We start from the raw sequence: 22042 nt of genomic DNA, 5'->3' as shown, positions 1-22042 counted from the left end.
AAGTTTATTTTATTTTATCAACAGAACTATAAATTATAAATTAGGGCTCCTAATGTGAAATTCCACATTGGAAATCACTTTTGCTTGCCTCCACTTCTCATCACAAGTTCAAATCCAGGATTTTAGATAGAAGACTCCAATTCACACAAAAAAACCGTGACAGAAAAAAAGCTATTTACAACAGTCCAAAATATTCTGGACACTATTAACGAGATTCTCACCTTGTAATGTCATATACTAGTAGAGCCCCTGCTGCCCCTCTGTAGTATGACCTTGTGATGGAACGAAAGGACTCCTGCCCAGCCTGTAATGAAACAAGATACATTTGTTTTCCATCCTGTATTTTCATGCGAAGAAATTAACAGTCTTGCTTACTTGTTCTAAGAAGGATATTGTTGCAGGAACTGGTTAGAGGAGGAGAAAACACTTTCTCACTCTGGAAATGACGAGGCCGTATGCCATATTAAAAAGTCTACAGCATAGCACTACGGAAGTGTGTGTGAGGAATCAAGAACAAGACCTTTAAACCTTTTTTTGGCAATCCCTGACAACCCAATTTACTGAATGGCTTCACAATACATGAATCATTATTAGAGTACAGAATGGACTCCTAGCAACTAAGCTCTGAAGACAAATTTGAAAGGAAGCAAATAGCCCAATGCTTCACATTTGAATTCAATAACTCCCTCCCTGGGGCAGCTGTTGACACTAGAATAAATAAAGCCCATTGTAAATAAATGATGAATGACATCTTTACGCCCACCATCTGTTGGTGTAAAGGTTGTAAGAAGGCCAAGGATGCAGATTTTATCTATCATCAACTGCAGCAGCTTTCAAGAGTTTTCAGATGAAATTCTTTCTACAATTAGTTTATTATTAAAAACTGGTAATGGCTTGGAGATTGATTTTATATAATTGTGTTGGTTATTTCACCCATTTCCAGTGCTTTTGATAAAACATTTTGGCAAAATGATTTTTAAAAAGTTCCAGTATCAGGGAAAACTTTAAAATGCATGATACAGTTTCAAACAGATGGTCTAAAGATTGACATGAACATTTGCCTACTAATTATTTCTTTTCTCTCAAAATTTTAATAAGTACCACAAATTTACCTTTTAAAAAGCCTTGCCAGAAACTACAGTGCTTATCACACAACACCATTATAGCGTAATTGCACCTGGTTAGTCTTGTTTTTGCCAGGAGCTTATTATATGACGATGTGGCTCTCCCAGGACTGTACTGTACTATACTGCTGTGGGGTGTTTTGAAATCAACTATTCTCCCAATGGAAATAATCCACTAATAACCCTCTATCCTACTATATGGCTTTGTAATCACTTTGGGTGCAAATATCTCATTCCATGTCTTTGCCATATTTGGAGCATAGTGGGTGGGGTGCGCACATGGTTTTATTGATCCTTCCTTGATGATTTCCCAGGCATCTCCAGCAAGACTGTTTCTGATGGATAGACTGGCAAGATGCTCAGATTCCCAAGAGTACTGTTATATATTTGTTCCCATTCTCCAGCCTGTGTGTTTCTTAAAAAGTTTTTAAAATTATACACTTTTGATGTGGGGAGTAGCACAATTTCAATGTAATCCTATTAAGAATTAATACCCAAAGAAACTATGGGGTTCGGGAAAGGTTTAAAGAGAAAATATACAAAAGCTCAAAGAGTTGTATTCAAAAACAAAATGGGGCCAGTTGTGAGTTTACTTGAAAAAGCAAAGAAAAAAAATGATGGGAGTGGAGTGTGTTCATCTTCTCAATCCAGCCAGAGAATGGGTGTGTCCCATAATAGAGTCATTACATAACTGTACAATCATGACTCCCTGTTGTTGTTGTTGTTGTTTGGTCCAAAACACATTACAAAAATACACAGGTGCACTTTACGCAGCTTTCAGCATATGCTAGAAGCTGCGCTGGAAGAAGCGGTGCCACGCCCTGGAAAAAGTAACGGGGCATGTGTCTCTGGCATGCACGTTGTTGCGCGAACAGCCCATTGGCTTTAATGGGCTCGAGCATATACGGAATTTCCCTTATGCAGAGGGTCTGGAATGGATCCCCCGCGTAAGGGATGGGACCACTGTAATCCACTTTGAGACCACTTTAACTGCCCTGGCTCAATGCTAAGGAATTCTGGGAACTGTGGTTTTGTGAGAAATTTAGCCTTTCCCAGTAGATAAGACCCCCACATCCTGTAGTTTGGGTTATGCTCCTCCCACTCACACCAATAGGCAGGAAGTAAAAAGGAGAGACCTTCTGGTTACGCCACATGGGTGGAGCTAACCCTAGAAGGCCAGTCTTGTCTTGCCTATCACTCAAGTAGGATGTGTTTGCTGTTGCTCTGCAACTTCTTCACTACAGCCACTCCAGTCCTTTCCTTCTCTTTGTTTATCTTGCTGTGGGAGCACATGAGATTTCTGTAAACAGCTTTACAGCACATAGGAGCCGTGGGAACAGATGGTGAGGATTATCCCCTCCATGTCTCTGTTTCTCCACATCACCTCTGCCCAGCCTGTTTAGGGCCAGGGATCAGCGAAGAAACTGGCCAGAAGTTATGGAAACTTCCCTTCTCAGCATCTCTGTCCAGCCCGTTTAGGGCCAGGGTTCAGAGGACAGGCCAGCCAAAAGCCATGGCAAAGAGTTTCTCTGCATCACCTCTGCCCAGCCTGAAACAGGGCCAAGGTCAGAGAGGCAAACCAGCCAGAAGACACAGGATCAGGGGTGAGTACCAGGGGCCCTCTCTCTCCAGCCACCAAGGAACCTTTGCCAGATCTAATGCCCTTGCTCAGGACAGGCATTGCCAGGAGGCCTCTGCCATTGCCACTGCAGGCACTATGCCTAGCATAAGGTTTGGGACTCTGTCAGGGGGCAGACGGGGGGATAAGCTCTTGGTCTCCCCCTTCCTTCCCATCCCTGGCCCCAATGGCACCCAGGACCTCAACAGTTTTGGGAGATCCTATTGCAGCCTGAGAAACACATGGTAGTGTTGCCAGGGCTCCTGCACATTCCCTTTTGATTCTTATAAGGAGATAAAATAAAATAATAAAATAAATAATGGTGTGAAAGGAGGCAAGGGACTCCTCCTCTGCCATGTACAGTTGCCATCTTGGCCCCATAGCTGTAAAGGAAGTTATACAGGGCCCAGTAGGAAGCTGTGGCTTCCAACTCTAAAATGGTCTTTTTGGCTGCCACAGAGCATCCCACAAGAAAAGCAGGAAATGGTTTCATGTCCTCACCAGAGGGAGCATGGCCTATGCCACCCACTTCTAAACAGAGGATGGAGGGCCATCTATTGGGTATGCTTTGTTTGAGAATTCCTGCATGGCAGAATGGGGTTGGACTGGATGGCCCTTGGGGTCTCTTCCAACCCTAGGATTCTATCATTTTCTGAGAGAGCACATGGATACAAATCCTCCTGTGTTCCCATCTCAAAAATAACAAAAAAGGGGGGAGACCACTTGTGGATAGCATGGGTAGAGAGTTCCCTTCACCCCGAATTGTGTTTGGCTGCACCAAACTCTGGCACTCTTGAGAGAGCAGTTGGTGTGCTTGGCTTCTCCTTTCCATCATAGATTATCATTTCTCAGGATACAGGCATATCTCAGGTAAATGAGGAGCCATGTCCCACAGCAGCCCCCTATTCCCTTCCCAGCTACCTATGCAAATGGGAAGGGAGTTGAGGACCAAGCCAGCTTCTATAATGCAACCAGATTACTATAAAGCCTGCCTGAGATTAAAAGGGCTAAACTTCTAAATCTCAGTTTGAAGCTGGGGCTGTCTCAAACATAAATAAAACAAATTGGCCTGTGAATGTCAGGGCTACACTACAGGCCATATGCAACTATCTACCCATGATTAGCAATGGTTTTCAAGCACTACTAACTTAAGAGCAGTTTCCTCAGTGCTTGGAAGAAGCTACTTCCCTGGCCGTCTCCCTTGATGGGGCAAGAGATACTGGTTAACTTTTTCTGGTGTTCATTTTATTACTGTTAGCCCATGAGGTTTGAGTTGTGCTGTTTCTGTTCCCCTCCCCTCTATCCTTTTTTACCAGACCAGAGGAGATGCCTGGAAACTAAGTCAACAAGGGAGAGGGCTAGCCATAAAAGCCACATGATTATTTTTCGTCCCTGCTCATGAGCCTCCATCCCTGCCTCCATTAGGGCCAGAGCCTTTTTGCTTTAGCTGGAACAGCCTAAGATATAAGATGAGCACATGGTTCTACCTCCCTTGTGCAAACTGGTGTCAGCCTTAGCACTTCTCAGTAAGAGCATTAGCTTTAACAATACAGTGGATCCTTGTTATACGCTGGGGTTTGGTTCCAAGATTCCCCGTGTATAACAAAATCCGTGTATGCTCAAGTCCCATTACATATAATGACATAGCAAAATGGTGTCCCTTATAAAAAATGGAAAATCAAGGTAAATGTATACTTTTTTGGAACATTTTCAAACTGTGTATGCTTAAATCCGTGTATAAAAAATCCGTGTATAAGAAGGGCCGACTGTACAGATTCATTTAAAGTCTAATAAACAGGGTGACTCAAGCAAGGAGAACGATACTTCCCTCTTCTGGTCACTCAGCAGATCTCTAATGCTTACACCCACTGAGGATCTTTGAGAAAATAATCTCATGAGGTGATAGATATATTGGATTAAGGTGACCAACCAAGCTCCACTTTAGTGGCAAAAGGGTTAAGTCCCTGTTATAAAACACAGGGAACCTCAGTCAGCTAGCCTCTGGAGAGCTGGCTCCCCTCTCCTTCCCTTCATTCGTAGGAGAGGTGTGTTAAAGGGAAGAAACTAAAAAATACAGTTTCTTCTATGAGATGGTTCTCACTATTACAGGGGGTTAAGAAAAATTCTTAAACAGAAACAAACAGCCTCCTTTCCATCCCAGGAGAAACCCCCCTTCCCCCATGAGTGTTTTAAAACATAAAATCAAGTTTTTCTGCTAAGGGGTTGCTTCAAATCCCATACAGACATCCTGTGGAGCCTTGAGGGGATTTGCCACAAAAGAAGAACACAATTACCTGTTAACTAGTTTAAATAGTTAAGTTTTAACTAAGAAAGCCTGCTGATGGGCTTGCCATACAACTGGTCTCTGGCTTGGTAGACCTATTGTGACAAGGTCTATCACGCATATGATGAATTGGATTCAAGGCCATGAAGGTTCATACTGCCAATCTCTTTCTTTTAGTTGGTCTCAAGGTGCTACAAGATGCCTTTGAATACTATTGTTATAAGGTTAGCTACCTTGTGGGTGTCTTTCCCAGACTAGGTTTTCATTACAAAGTCTGGTTCAAAGAACAACAAAGAACACTGCCTTCTTCTGGGGTTGGAAAAAGGGACTTGCCTTGTTTTCTGCTAGCCTTGTTTTCTGCTAGCATACATGCTCAGATCTAATATACCATTTAGCATAAAGCTCCATATAGGGAGTTACAGCCAGCCCTCTGTATACCCACAGCTTGTAAATATATGTCACACACATGTATGTCACACACAAAAATAAAGCTAATAATATTTAAAATTGAAGTTTGTTTTTCTTTGACATATCTTTTGTGGAGAAATTTCTCCCCTCCTAACTGGATAGCAGAGTGTTATCCATGCCAAGTCTTCTGTTACCATTTCATGACTCCAGAATCAGCAGTTCATTCAGCCGGGAGAGCCATCAGCCTTCCTATAGGTTGAGCATAGTCTCCTACATAGAGTTGGATGATTTTTAAAAGTCTCTAGACAAGTTCTTCCTCAGATGAAATCAGACTTAATTCTGACAAGAGGCCCTGTTAACACAGAGTGCATCCACACTTCTGCATGGACTCATCAATGTCTGCGAGTTAAAGGTTAATCCAGTGTCTCCTTTGCCTAACCATGGAATTAGTCTTATTTTACACAGGTGCACAGATGTTCCAGTAAAGAACTGCACACTGTTCTGAAATATTAGTTGGTGGTCAGACATTAACATTCCTCTTTCAGAGTGGTAAGTCTTCATTGCTACAAGTTAAATCACCTTTATATCACCTTCATTGCTATAACCAATTGACAAGGTGATCAGTGATCAGGTGGAAGCTGACATAGGTCCAGAATGGATCAGGTTCCATTCTGACTGATCACATAATCCACCATAATCCACATTTTAGACTAGTTAAAACCCTGGAGGTTTAACTGGCAATCCTTCTCCCCACTGGGATCACTAGCTTGTGTTTTTCCCTAGACTGAATACTAAGGGGAAAATAGGATTGGGCCATGGAACAAAGGCACCCATGCCTGACACTCCTGTCAGTCTCAGGGTGATCCTGGTCCCTCTCCATCGTTCTATACCAATACTAGTTGGAGCGGCAGTCCCTTGGCCAAATCTGTTACTCCTGTTAAACTCCCATAAAACAATATAAACAACTGCTGTTTCCTCAGACCAGATAGCCTGGGAAACACTGTTCTATAACACATTAGTTAGCATGGAGGTCCTTCAGGACTCCCTGAAACCCGCAGTCTTCTCCTTATTGAAATTCTTCCAGGAGGACATGGGCGGGGGCCTTAGGCCTCCACAGCAATAAACAGACTTCACTTATAACCTCACTGTTGTGACACAGGCAAGGGGCCAGGATGGGATGGTATCCCATCTCCATGGTCAGACTCCTCATGTGACTGGTTGCTTGCCTTGCCTACACAAGACCGTTTCTCTTCTGAGATTTATACATGGTCCTGAGGGTGCGGACCGTCTTAGTTCCTAAGGGAGATTTTCTCTAAACCATTTGCTGGTTGGGGCCCCTGCTGATTTTGCCCCTTTGGCACATTGGGGCTCTGAGCCTGGGGTCACTAGCAGCTCAATGTTATTACAACTGACTCCATGGCAATTCAGCCAGACCCAGACCCCACCCTTAGGGTGAGCTCTAACCTCCTCAGAAGTAAGAATCAGATACCCCCAGGCTTCTCCTTCATTCTCTCAGACATTGGAAGGAATTTAAAACATACACCATGCTGGAGAGCCAGCCACCCATAGAAGAAAAACACCTTTCGTTCCTCTGATACCTCACTTTGTTTCCCTTTAGCCCTGTGCTATGGGCAAGAAGGCATCAGTCTCTATGCCTAGCAGGTGGGCCAGGCCTGGCATTACTACCTGCCATAAATCCTTGAGAGGTTACCACCAGAAACCATGTCACCCATGCCAGAGACCACAAGTGCATGAGCACCTCTAGCCATCATACGCCCTATAACAAAAACCGTCAGGGGGGCCACTTACAAGCCACCATACACACTTGTTAACCATTACTAGCTTGACAGCTTGGCTCAGCTGAGGCTGCTGGGTCCTGTGGTGGGTGCTCAAACCTATGTCTCTGAAGGGCCAGCACTGCCCACCCTGTTAGATCGGCTTTGGTAAATCCCAAACGACAAGATGTGGGGCTCTTATCTACTGGGAAAAGGGACACTGGCTCTTACCTGTGATATGTCCATTTCGAGTAGATAAGAGCCCCACATCCTGGCCCACCCTCAGGGGTGCTGGCATAAGGATGGTTCATATCCACATAGTCCTTCCCTATGTGGAGCAAGCTAGATTGCTCACTGCCTGTCTCGGTTACCGTCCAATTCTCTATAGTTTGATATCCAAAAAAATTGTTTATGTTTTTTCTGGATCATTCGGCTGTTATACGACTGGCCTTCTAGGGTTAGCTCCACCCACAAGGGGTCACCAGAAGGTCTCTCTCTTTTACTTCCTGCCCTTTGGAGTGAGTGGGAGGAGCATAACCCAAACTACAAGATGTGGGGCTCTTATCTACTGGAAATGGGCACATCACAGGTAAGAGCCAATGTCCCTTTCTCTGTTAAGAGTGCTCTGGTGCCACAATACATTACAGTTCCCAGAATTCTGTAGCATTGAGCCAGGGCAGTTAAAGCAGTCACAAACTGAATTATTTCTGCAGTGTGTTTTGTACTAAAGCAACTGACACCAGTGAAGCTAGATAGAGAGCCCTCCCTTCATGATAACTGTCATCCTTCGGCCTGCAAGGGAGTGAACAGGCAGGCCCAGCTCCACCAGGGCTAGCCTGAAGAAGGAGAGCCCTCCCTCCATGATAACTGTCATTCTTCGGCCTGTGAGGGAGTGAACAGGCAGGCCCAGCTCCATCAGGGCTAGCCTGAAGAAGAAGAGCCCTCCCTCCAGTCCATCTGCCTTGGTCCAGGCCTCAGAGGGAGAGAAGAACCACTGGACCTCATCCCCTTTCCCACCACTATTCCCTTCTCCTTTTGTGTCGTGTCTTTTAGATTGTAAGCCTGAGGGCAGGGAACCGTCTTATTAAAAATAATAATTGTAAGCCGCTCTGATAGCCTTTAGGGCTGAAGGGCGGGATGTAAATACCTTTAATAAATAAATAAATAAATAAATAAATAATAAGCACAAGTGCAGATGCTGCCAAAGAGTGCACTGACATTCCATTGCCAAGTACAGGAAAAGCAAATGGAATGATTCAGAACAACAGACGAAAGAAATAAAGACAATTTAGACATGGCAATACCAAGTACAGACTGTCTATTACAACATTTAATGATTAACAGCACCTGACAAACAGGAATAAAATTTGCTCTGCTCCAGAAGACGAAAATTCAACTGTTATGTACATATGGATTCAGACATGATTCGTTCACACTTCCATCAAACACATATATGACATTTAGCAATGGCTCAAAGGGGAATTAAAATGAAAAGCATCACATAAGTATCAATACAAACTAGTCAGGATGAGAAAATGTGTTTGTGCTCAGTTTGTGAAGAGTACTGTTTTCAAAGTTAGTAATAAAATATTAAAAATCAACATCATGTAATCCAGGAACTGTTCATTTTAGCAACATTTAATCCTAATTTCTTTGAACACTTCAAAACATGATCTTGTAGAACCTGGTTGTCATGTTTGGATGATTACAATAATGGTTTTTAAAGGAGATTATGAAAAACAACCAAAATTGAGATTTACACAAAGATTTTACAAAGTATGGATAACCAAGATGATTACATGCACTGGGACAGATAATTGCCAAGCTCCACCCCAGGCAGACAGCAAACCTGAGGTTTAAGCATCCCCTGTATTAGGCTTATATGCCTAATTGTACATTGCTTTGAAAATTCTTAAATATATGATCCTTAAGGGTAATCCCTTTCAGTATTAATTAATATAGTCTAGGTCCATACTAACTCATTCCATTTCATACTTACAAGTTTAGCATGCATTTTAAATATATAATTTACCTCAACTTTTGATTTGTGTTTCATTCCAGCTCCCAGCCCCACCATTACAAGTGGTCTCACACATGCAGTGTGCCACATACATACATCCAAAAAGCACAGGGACTTTGATATATGATCCGAAGATCACAAAGTAGTTATACTTAGATACGTCTAAAACTAGAACAAGGTATTTGTGACCCATGCAAGATTCCCAAGATTACATTGGCCTCAGATGTATATACCTGGGAGAGGCAGTGGCTAGAATACGCTGTATGAATGTGCATGTATGATCCTTCCCAGACCACATCCTTTCCTTTGTAAATTCTGCTTTTCAACAACCACCTTGATGCACTAGAGCCAACAAAGGCACAGATTAGTACAGGGGTCAGCAACCCCCGGCCCACGGGCCATATGCGGCCTGCGGAGGCGGCGGGGCCAGCCCCAGCCCGGTCCTGCCGCCGCCTCCTCCTCCTCTTGGCTTCCAAGCTGCCCCTGGCCCTTTATGAGCAGTGGGCCCTGGGGGGAGCCCGCGGAGGCAGCATGCCGCTTCCGCGGGCTCCATTTCAGCCAGTGCAGCCCCAGGCCTCTCCCTCCGGGGGGAGGCCTGGGACCGCACGGGCCAAGAAGGGGCCCGCGTAAGCGGCCTGCCGCCTCCCTGGGCTCCCCCCAGGGCCAATGCGAGGCTGCTTCCCTCTCCCCGGCCTGGCCTCCTCCGTGCTGGTTATGATCTATGGAAGCATACACTGCTAAATTATCTGAAGGACTGTATTCTTCCATATCATTTTCCCTTCTTACCATCCCACCATCCTCACAGTTAGCAATACGGATCACTTCAGATAAGAATCAATCCCTTGTCAATGTAAGAAGCTGCAGATCCAAGAAACCATCAAAAGTTTTTTCAAACCATGTATACACAAGAACCAGAAACAGTTTGACTTGTTTGGAAGACAGCATAAACTCTTTCTCTACTTTTTCAGTTTACACCACTTTTGTCAGTTTGTATTTGTCTAATCATCAAGGTCCACTACATAATTTCTTCAATCTTAACTGTACTTACGGTATCCCATATCTGAAGTTTTATCTGTTTTCCATCAATGGTTATCATTCGAGCACCAAATTCTACACCTAAATAATAAAAGGAAATGTTATATTTCAACTTCCACACCACATTGAAACATAATCACAAATGAAATCAGGACCTGCTAGAACTTTAGTCATACTAGGAAACCACATTGCTGTACATGCTTTCAATCTGTTTTACTATGCTGTTTACCAGAGCCTATTAGATTTTCTGTACAGTTTTGTACTAATGAAATCCATCAATTTCAAAAGGAAGAAATGTAAAGTATTACATCAAGCCAGGAAAAAAATGGAATACATAAATACAGGATGGGTGACACCAGGCTTGAGAGCCGTACATGTAAAAAGGATGTAAGGATCTTAGTAGATCACAAGCTAAATGTGAGTCAACAGAGTGGTACAACAGCCAAAACAAAAAAATGAACAAAAAATGCAATTCTTGGCTGCATCAACAGGACTGTAGTGTCCAGATCAAGGAACATAGTAGCGCTAATAATCTATTCTACTTTGACCTCCCCTGGAATAATGTGTCCAGTTCTGGGTGCTCCAGTTCAAAAAGAATAATGACAAGATGGAATGCGTCCAGAGAAGGGCAACCAAGATGATCAAAGGTCTGGAAACCAAGCCTTATCAGGAATGACCTAGGGAGCAGGGCATGTTTAGCATGGAGAAGACTAAGAAGTTACAAGATAGCTATTTTTAAAAATCTGAAAGGATGTAATGCAGAAGATGTAACCAGCTTGTTTTCTGCTGCTTCAGAGACTAGAACATAAACCAGTGGATTCAAATTACAAGAAAAGATATTTCACCTAAATATTAGGAAGAACATGACAATGGAACAGAGGGTGGTGGACTTTCTGTCTTTGGAGATCTTTAAATAGAGATTGGTTGGGCCCATTTTGTGCATGCTTTAGTTGTGTATTCATGCATGACAGGGGTGGTGGTGGACCAGGTGATCCTTGTGGTTCCTTCTAACTGTATGATTCTATGATTCATGTATTGTGCCAAATACTTTCCAAAATCCTAGTGCAAAACAACAACAACAATTAAAAAACAAGAGCAATCTTATGAAATCTTTCTTACTGAAGCTTCAAGTTACGATCTTGAAAATGACATCAAAAGAAAGTTAAACAGGTATAGAAAAAGTATAATGAAGAAGGAAGGTCAGAATGTGACGATAAAACCTAAATTATGTAGAATCATGCTGAAGAAAAACAGTTTGCTTAAACACAGATTTTGTAAGATCCTAGATATTTCAAAACATCTTGATATATTCTGCTGACGTGATTAAACATCAAAATAAGCTAAACAGAACAAGTGTGTTGTACATAGTTTGGAAACAGGGCTTGCTCTAAACACCCAGTTGTTGTCACTTCTTGTTTTGTAAGACTTTTATATTAAGTTGCTTTTTCAGGATAGAACCCAAGGCAACCAACCCAGAGTTCACAAAGCAATATGTCATTAAATAAACTGCTGAATTCAATCTACTATCGGTTTTCATAAATTAACCTTAAAGGGCTTTAAAAACAATCTTCAGTTGGAATCACAAACAGGATGAAATGGATCTAGGCGTCCAAGCAGACCACAAGTTGAACATGAGTCAACAGTGTGATGCGGCAGCTAACAAGGCCAATGCGATTTTAGGCTGCATCAATAGAAGTATAGTGTTTAGATCAAGGGAAGTAATAGTGCCACCCTATTCTGCTTTGGTCAGGCCTCACCTGGAATACTGTGTCCAGTTCTGGGCACCTCAATTCAAAAAGGATGTTGAGAAACTGGAGCATGTCCAAAGGAGGGCAACTGAAATGGTAAAGGGTCTGGAAACCATGCCCTATGGTGCCCAACTTCTGCACATGTTGGAGGTATGGTCCAAGGTCACTCCATGCCGTCTGTCTGTTTCACCCCCAAGTTCATTGATACACTGCAGAAGGTAACTATTCTGAGATAGGATAGTCTGTAGTGTTAGAAAGCAGTTTCACCAGATCATAGTACAATGTGTGGTATTTTGGAAGTGATTTATTGTCATGCTGATTTTGCTGATAGCCTTGTAAAGGTAGGCCTGTTACAGACTGGCGCAAAGTGCCAGCCTGGGGCCGATTTTAGAGCTTGGGAGAGCGGAGAGTCCGCGTGCTCCCGAGCCCTACTGTGCCATAATGGTTTGCCCCCACATGAGGGCCACCATGATGACGTACATGTGGCACAGCTTCCAAACGGCGCGGCGCCACACGGATATCATCACTGCACATGAGGGCACCCTAAAAAGAACTCACCGGGAGCGGGTTCTTTTTGGGCTCCCGGAGGCCATGCCATTTGGTTGCTGCAGCCTCCGTGTGGCGCAGAAAGGGGCAGCGTCTCAGCACTCCTTTCTCCCCATCTGTATCCCCCCGTAGTTAAGACAGCATGAATTTATAAAAATAGTTTATTTGGAAAACAACGTAACAAATGGGATGCCAAACATCTGAAAAAAAAACAGGTTTGTTTTACACAGGGACGCCTGTCATGTTTCTTTTCTTTTGGTTGTAACTTTTTTTAAAAAAAAAATAGAAATGTTATTATTCTTATCAGATTGATAGAGGATAGTAAAAGGCCTGTGACAGAAAGAATAATGCATGGATTTTTTTTTTTATAATAAGGAGAGGGAACATATTCCAAGTGAAAGTAGATTTTGTTATGAAGGACTCTTGTAAGTTCTGTTGATGAAAAAAGAAGGTTTTTAATTTTAAAATGTTAGAAAAATGTGTGAGAAAAAAGGGAAGCAAATATATTTGAAAGTATTATACTGTAACATTTTTTTAAAAAAAACTTCAGAAAAAGTCACAACACATACAGATTGAAAAAGAATATGACAATGAATTTCACTGCATTAAACCAATGAAGTGCAGCTAATAAAATTCATTTACAGGGATTATTATCTACACTTAGATTTAACAAAACTTTTAAACAAACATTTAATATTCAAATGAAAGAGACAGACAATTAAACCAAATGATGATAAGTTGATAATGGTTTTTCAGTCAATACAGTAACTGTAATGCAACTAGTTAGCTCTCACTATGCTTCTTCCTGCTAGAACACACAGAAAAAGCTTTAAAAAATTGTTTAGCACATCATCTGAACTCTGGTTCCTCACTTATCACTCCATTTACAGGCCAGGACTGCATACTAGTGTATTTACAAATACTGGCTTACAGAGGAAGCAACAATCTAAGATTCTCTATCTGAATGACATGCTAAGCAAAATTCCTGGCTTGTTTGGTGGATGTACAAGCAGGGATTTCTGAACCAGTACACAGACTATTTACAATAAACCAGGATCCTTTAAAATCATGGCTTTTGTTCTGTGAAAACACAACCTCAGTCTACAAATACAATCAAGCAGAACTGTAGTGGACCATTTGGATACTTCTGTCCCATATGTGCCTGATTTAGTTAATTTATTACTTAAATGTACTAAGCACTACTGACAAGTGCCACCATATATTAATAAATGGATGACTATTAGTTAAATGTCTATAAAACTAATCCCAAACCTTGACACACAAGGTTGGTATCATCACTATTCATTCACTTACTTATGAACACTTACCTATGGTAAGGTCATGCACTGGTTGAAACCTTTTGTCTGTGAACTGCAACAATAAACATGATTTTCCAACACCTGAAAAATAAATATTTCTTTCAAATATTTCGAAATAGAAAATACTTCCAAAATGACAGTATTTTAAAATCAAATTTAAAAACATATTTCCACGGTTTATTTAAAACAAAACAAAAAAATACCACCCAATCCAAAGTCTCAACAAAACATGTCTGGAAACAGAAGAATCCTCAGCTTAGCAGAGAAGAAGCATTTATTCATGTTCTTCTATGAATCCCAATAAAATCCTACCCCTTCTTCAAAATCACATACATTTTCTATATTTACTCGGGCTATTATATTCATAAGTGGACAAATTAAGACCTGTTTTTATGTACTGTCTGTAGTGATAATGGGAGAACTGCCTTTTCATGTTCCACCTCTAGCAAGTTTTTATGGTACATAAATGAAGCACTGTTCTTCTCTTGCCAGAGCTTCAAGCCTGGGCTTAAAGTAAATGAACATTAGTGAGACAGAAACAATGGCTTACTCGGTTCTGGGCAGATGCATAAACAATGACTAATAAAAAAAACCTAAATATATAAGAAACATGAATTCTTAAGCGCAAGGGGAAAGAATTATGATTATGAAGGGGTGCTGAAAAGTTCTCAGCCTGATCAACTTCCCATAATCTGAGTATAATTTTGTCACTTAAGCTTGAAAGAATGTTACAGTCAACCCTTGACATTCACAGGGGCTAGGGGCACAAGACACCCTGCAAAAGTCAAAGTTTGTGAATAAAGCGGAGGAGGGCCAAAAGCAGTGTGCACATGCACCTGACATTTCCCTTCTGAAGCCTCAAACAGCTCTAGCAAGTTCTGAGGTGCTGGAAGGGCAGGGGAGAGTGCATTTGTGGCTCCCTTTTTCCCTTCCAAGGCTTTGGGGAGCTCTCTCAAGCTTGGAATGGCAGGAAGGAGGGTGCATTCACTTTCCACAAACCCCTTCCTCAAGGCAAGAGAGCAGTCTTTACCAGGCAGCTCCTTGTCCTGGAAAAGGGTGGGACATTATTTTCGCCAAATCCCTTCTCAAGGCAGGGAGCTGCTTGGGGAAAGATGCAGCTCTCTGTTCTGGAAAGGGGTGGGATTGGCACGTGTACACTTCCTAGCTTCTCCCTCCTGGAAAGGGGTGGGATTCGCGTGTATACCCTTCCTGGCTTCTCCCTCCTGGGCCTTTTCCCTCCCCAGGGGAAAAGTCTGGGAGGGAGAAGAAGGCATGCATGCACAGCGGCTTGACCTTGTGAATAATCGAAACCGCAGGTGACAAAGCCACATATGTTGATGGACGACATTATTGTAGTTGCAATAATGTAGTTGCAATCACAGATTATTTTTTCCCCAGATCATTGATAGAATCATGTCAACTAGAGCTATGCTGAACTCCAGGCCATCTTGAAGATCTTGTCCCTGTAGAAGAAAACCCCAAAGCAAATTCATGACCATATGATGCAAATACTGAATATGACTGCCTGTTATAGTCAACTGTGAAGAAGTTGTTGTCAACTTTCAGCATGGAGATTTTGAGACTGAAGATACAGCAATGTTTGGGATGTCTTCAACAGTGGGGTGAATAGCTGTGACAGAGCGGCTGGAAGCTGCAATCAGCCTGGGACCGTGGCGATCGCATGACCTGCTTTGGAAGCGAGCCAATGCCATGGTCCCAAAGCTGGCTGCCAGCAGAAGAAACTGCAGGTTGCACTTGGTGACCTTGGAGCGACTTCCAGCAGCTCCAGAGGTGTGCGTCACCTGAACAGCATGCCGCTGAAGCAGATGGAATCTGCTTCTTTTGACCCATCTGTTTCGGCCAGTGTCAACTCCTGAAATTGTTAAGAATATTCATGACCTGATTTTGGTAGACTGGTGAATTGCAGCAAAAACAATTGCAAAGACACTGGAGATAACCCAGGAATACATTGGGTTTAGAATACACGAGCAGTTGGCTTATGCAGAAACTGTAAGCCAAATGGGTGCCAAAATGTTTGAATGCTGACTAAAAATGAAATTGAGTGGATAACTCTAATATTTATTTTGTAGCATTTGGGGTGATCTAGTGATAATTTTTTGGAGCAATTCATCAGTTGATGAAACATGGTTAAATCACTATGGTCTGGAGACCAAATGACAGTACTTGCAGTGGCAGCACTCAGGTTCTCCATGGCTGAAGAAATTCAAGACTTAAAGGTCAGCAGGAAAGGACATGGCTATAGTTTTTAAGAATCAGGAGGGTATTTTGACCGACTGTCTTCAGGCTCTCTCAGCCTCAGAGGATGACAATGACAAGCCTGCTCTGAAGACATTTGCCAAGACAACCCCATGATAGGGTCGCCATATGTCAAGAACAGCTTGTAGGCACACAACAATAATCTTCAGAAGGGCCAAATAGTTAATGCAAAATACTACTGTAACTTGCTGTGCAGTTTAAAGCAGGCACTGAAGGAAAAACAGCAGGGGCAGCTGCAGAAAGATGTTCTTTTTTTGCAGGACAATGCACCTGTTCATAGGGATGGAAAGACAAAGGATGTTTTGAAGATCTGGGAGTTGAGTGCACAGATCATCCACCCTGCTCCATCTGGCTATTTCCTGTTTCCAAACCTTAAAAAGAATAATAGAATCACAGAGTTGGGTCATCCAGTCCAATCCCCTGCCATGGATGTACACAGAATTAAAGCACTCACAACAGATAGCCATCCAGCCTCTGTTTAAAACCTCCAAAGAAGGAGACTCCAAGGGAGTGTGTCCCACTGTCGAACAACTCTTACTGTCAGGAAGTTCTTCCTAATGTTGAGCTGGAATCTTCTTTGAATCCACTGCTCCGAGCCCTATTCTCTGGGGCAGCAGAAAACAATCTTGCTCCATCCTCAATATGACATCCCTTCAAATACTTAAAGAGGGCTATCCTATCACATCTCTTAACCTTTTCTTCTCCAGGCTGAACAATACTCAGCTCCCTAAGTCTCTTCTCATAAAGCATGGTTTCCAGAGTTTGAAGGGAAAGAATTTTTCAAATGATTCTAAGGTGACAGCAGCAGCAGAGCAGTATTTCTGTGACGAGACAACAGAATTTTTTTGGAAGGATTAAAGAAACACGAGAAATCATTTGCCAAGTGCATCAAATGGTCAGGTGAATATGTGAAACAGCATAGGTTTCATGGCTCTACATTATTCCCTTCTTGGTCAGGCCAAAAACTTTTCAGTAAACTAAGGGATCAAACAGTTGTCACTTTTGGGCCATGTACAGAACATACTGAACATAAAAGCAAAATTTCCCAGAAACAGCTTTACTTGCCTGAGCAAAGTCTTAACACTTGCATAAGGAAGATTTTAAAATTTTATTTTAATACATTAATAGGATTTGTTCACATATGTGTGTTCATTGTTCATGGAGACAATATTCTACACAAATAATCAAGTGTTTAAAAAGAAAAAAACCTCCTTCTGTGCTACTTCACACACAGGATCACAAGAGAATAATTTTATGCAATCAACTGCAAGATTACAAGAACCCAAATTATCTACATGCACACACACACAAACCCCATATCAGAAAGTAATATATCATATTTACACACACACACACACACACTATATATTGAACAATAAACCCTCCTCAATCATGATTTCATAATCTGTAGAACTACCGCCTTCTTAAAGGAGAGAGGATGATTAATCCTGCTACTATTTCAGAGAGGCTGAAGCAATTTGGGTAGTATTTGTAGCACAGGTAAACTTTGTAATTTCAGAGTTTTGTGGGCTTGATGGGAGAGGAAAACCTAAATAGGACAGGAATTCTCAAAATTCCTCTAAGGAGAATGGCTCTGAGAAAATGGATGTGGAGAACCTGGTCTATTATCAGAGCTGAAGCAGGGTGTGGTTTCTGTAAGAGACTACTTGGTAATTACTGTACTTAGCTTCTCTATTAAGGCTGGTAGGAGAACTCAATTGCTAGGATAATTATGTTGTTCCAAAATCTCAGAGAAACAGAGCCCAACTAAAGACCAAAAGATGACTGATTTTCAGTTGCTTCCTGACTCAGGGAGAGGTTTCTCCTTCTTATGAGGAAAGAGAAAGGTCGGGAGGGAGGGTCTAGGAATTTCAGAGGGCCCTACATTCTGTGAGACATGTTCTCATGTTACTAGTGGTATTTTTCAGATCATGAAAGTTGTGGCCCAGCCTCATGTCTATCCTAAACTATTTTCCTGGAATACTATAAACTTAAAGTCTGAGTATGCATGTTTATATGTAGCCCAAGCAGCTACACAAAAGGCAGAAGGTTAATTATGCTAAAGTTACATAATAACACTAGTATGAGTGTGTATTACATGTTTTTGTTCTTTTATAATGCTAAAGCTCTACAAATTGACTTCAGTATACTGAATTGAATTATTTCCTGTCCCAACATTTTAATGCTCCTCTTTACTTCAAATATTTTTCAAAACATGAGGCATTTGGGAAATTTAGGGCTTAAAAATTATTGGCTAGCCATGTACAGAGCTTGGCTTAGCCAAAAAGCTAGTTAATCAAAGTGACCCTCCCCCAAATCAGTATATATTACATAAGTATGTTTGGTCCTTAGACCATTAAAATGTGTATGTGCATCTCTATTTAAAAATTTAAATTCAAAGTCAGACCTCTATATCCATGGATTCATGCATCCACTGCTTGAAAATATTCAAAAATATATAAAAAAAGCAAACATTGATTTTCCCATTTTATATATGGAACACCATTTTACAATGCCACTGTATATAATGGGACTTGAGCATTCACAGATTTTGGTATCCATAGGGGGTTCTGGAGCCAAACCCCAGCAGATTCCCAGGGCCCACTGTATTGGCTTACTTCCCCCCCCCCCGCCTCTCTCTGGTAATCTATTAATACATGTGACCATTTAAAATTCCTTTTTAGTGTGAGAAATGACTAATTCAAGATGTAAGAAAATCAAGGCAATTAAGTCAAGTAATTCTTATGCCTTGAGTTGACTGGAAAAAGTTATTTTTAAAAAAATAGATTGCAGTACTTGAGTATGTAATTTTCTTTTTACTATGAGTTCACTTAAAGAGAACAAGAAACTAATCGATATAAAAGCCACAGTCAGAATTGCATATAAGCATTTTATTACTGGCTAACATATTATGATTCTTAAAAAAAAATCTTGGTAGGTACTTAAAAACAAAATGAAACAGAATAGTACTCTGTGGAGAACATCCCTGTCTCCTTCTCCTTCTTCCCTAGTTTGTTTTTGCTAAAAGCTGGGCTACAATTTGTTTTTACTGTTAGACTCGATAAAGGACCTTGCGAATGTTAAAGTCTAAGTATTAGCAGAATGTCTTTTTTAATTACTTAAAAATCATAAGCAATCTCTGTTCAAAACTATTTTCCTGTCTTTATCTCTGAAGGTGGCTGCACCTTAAAAGATAAAGGAAAAAGGAAAGCGCTAAGTAGAATTCATTTCAGACTTTTTACTGTCATTCAGTGTCAAGATCAAGAAAAGGTAAAGAGAAGAAGATAACAACTCCTTCCAAAAACAGGACCATGGGAATTGCTGTGTTCACACAGATACTGAAACAATTTATTGTAATGTGAATGAGCAGTAGTGAGCCTTGTCTTCATGAATGCCTCACCTCTTCTCTAGCAATTGAGAAGAGGATGAGAAACTTTTCATCTCCATAGTTGATTAATTACCTCTGATCACATTTTCTGGACTCAGAGCTGTGGTTACTCTTAATTCTCACACACTAAAATAAACAGACTTGTATTGTGTGAATTGTGCAGTGTATTCTGACCCCAATGAAAATTCCAAAGTAATGTAGAATATAAAAATGTCCCATAATATAACAGGGACGTAGCCAAGGGGGGGGATTCTTGGGGTCCGGGACCCCCCCTTCCATTAGAAAAATGAATGGTGTGTGCTGCTGTGCCGCCGCACCCAAGCCCCATTATAATGGTGGCACTTAGTCTGGACCCCCCTTCCTAAAATCCTAGCTACGTCCCTGTAGTATAAGTGTTTCTGTGTACAAAAATAGAGAGCTCAAAGGCAAATAGAGAGCTCAAAGATCACAGAGCTTTGCAAACTATTCATCTTCCTTTACATTTTCCATACAGTTGGAAAATGTTCAGTTCCAGACCTCTCACAGATACTGAAAAATGTGGGGCCTCAAGTTCCACCAGCATCAATGGATGGTGATGTGTGTATGACCACATCAGCACTGCTGCATGCACAGACCGCTACTGATGATAATGGGGCAGGACCATCCATCGAAGCTCTAGTATGTAGATGGCTAGCCCGTCAATATGGAAGGCCAACTGTATTTTTTTTTGCGTCACAATAAGGAATTGGAATTAATTTAATTGGCATTGTTAACATTTGGTTTACAGAAGATATTCAACATTTTGAGAATGCAAAATATTTGTACTGTGGCACAAAAGTGGACTTTCCAGATGCATAAATGTTCACTCCTTTGTTGTGACATATATCAATCTCAGGCTCGCAGTTTGGGTGTGCTCCTGGACTCCACCCTGAGCCTGGATGCCCAAGTCTCAACAGTGGCCAGGAGTGCATCTGCACAGCTAAAACTTGTGCACCAGCTGCATCTGTTTCTTGATTTGTCAGATCTGGCTATGGTGACACATGCCTTGGTTACATCCTGTTTGGATGACTGTAATGCACTCTATGTGGGACTGCCTTTGGAAACTGTTCAGAAACCTCAGCGGATCCAGAATGCTGACTAGAGCCAGTTATAGGGAGCATATAATTCCCTTGTAGGAACAGCTTCACTGGCTACCAGTTCGTTTCCGGGCACAATTCAAAGTGCTGGTCATGACCTATATTGCTTAGGGCTAGATTATTTGAAGACCCATATCTCCCCATATGAACCTACCAGAGCACTAAGATCGTCGGGAGAAGGCTTTCTCTCAGTCCCACCACCATCCCAGGCACGTTTGGTGAGAACACAAGAGACAGCCTTCTCAGTGCTTGCTCCCACCCTCTGGAACTCCCTTCTGCAGAAGGACAGACTGCCCCCTCCCTGCTTGCTTTTTGACAGCAGGCCAAGACATTTTTATTTGAGCAAGTGTTTAAAATATAAGCATGCCACAGTGGTTTTTATACTGAGTGTGTGTATTGCCTTTTAACTTTCATTACATTTTTAATGTAATTTTATATTGTTTTAGGTGATTTTAGCAGTTTTAAATTTTATTGTAATGCTTTTTAAATCAGTGAGCCTCCTTCAGTCCCTTCAGGGAGAAAAATAGCATATAAATGAAATGAAATAAATAAATAAATAAAAAAGCTCTGGTGCAACCCACTGCTTCCAAAAGACACATAGAGTCCACCTGTAATGTCAATGCCACAAATTTAATGAAGGCCGATTGAAACAAGCCCAGGATAAAACTGTGCTGCAGGACCAGATATGACTGAATTCCCAGCTATGATCACTCCTCCAAAGAACCATTAAATCCATTATTACAACACAGAAAAAAATATGCCTCAAACATAAAGAATATCAAAACTCATTAACTCAATAAGAGGCCACTATAGTCAGAGAACTCTGAAGGAGATGAAGAGATCTGCAGTTAAGATGAGGAAAACCAACCATGGGACAGCCATCATCTGGATGCTCCGCATAGCTGGATTTTATAGAAGAGTGGCAAGAGCAGTGGTTCCCAACCTATGGGTTGGGACCCCTTTGGGGGGTCGAATGACCCTTTCATGGGGGTCACCTAAGACCATTGGAAAACACCTATTTAATTACAGTTATGAAGTAGCAATGAAAATAATTTCATGGGTTTGGGTCACCACAACATGAGGAACTGTATTAAAGGGTTGTGGCATCAGGAAGGTTGGGAACCACTGGGCAAGAGGAAAGACACTGCTGAAACAAGCCCACATCAAAGCCTATTCTGAATTTGCAAAAAAGAATGTGGAGATACTGCAAACATGTGTTTGCAGAATGTACATAGGTCTAATCTGGCCAAAAATCAACACTTTGGTTTGGTTGTAAAACAAGGCATGACCATTTAAATAAGCCAGTGTCAGTGGTCCAATTCAGATGACACATTGGGCCAGTAAACCATAGGAACTCCAGTTTGTAGTGCACAAAACATGCTGGT

General features: G+C 41.6%; 1 protein-coding gene across 1 annotated transcript in view; it reads right to left on the bottom strand.

Moving 5' to 3' along the window:
* RAB2A (RAB2A, member RAS oncogene family) overlaps positions 1-22042 on the bottom strand; it is a 60045-nt gene that overhangs the window by 24946 nt on the left and 13057 nt on the right. The window contains exons 2-4 of the mRNA XM_089517365.1: positions 13887-13958; positions 10278-10345; positions 222-304 (exon numbers count right to left, since the gene is read on the bottom strand). Of these exons, the coding sequence (XP_089373491.1) occupies positions 222-304; positions 10278-10345; positions 13887-13958 (223 nt within the window). The remainder of the gene's footprint in view (positions 1-221; positions 305-10277; positions 10346-13886; positions 13959-22042) is intronic.

Source organism: Sceloporus occidentalis, unplaced genomic scaffold (genome assembly GCF_023333645.1).
Source record: "Sceloporus occidentalis isolate IW3139 unplaced genomic scaffold, rSceOcc1.0.p SCAF_3, whole genome shotgun sequence".
Classification (NCBI taxonomy): Eukaryota; Metazoa; Chordata; class Lepidosauria; order Squamata; family Phrynosomatidae; genus Sceloporus; species Sceloporus occidentalis.
This window is presented reverse-complemented; position numbering and strand designations above follow the sequence as displayed.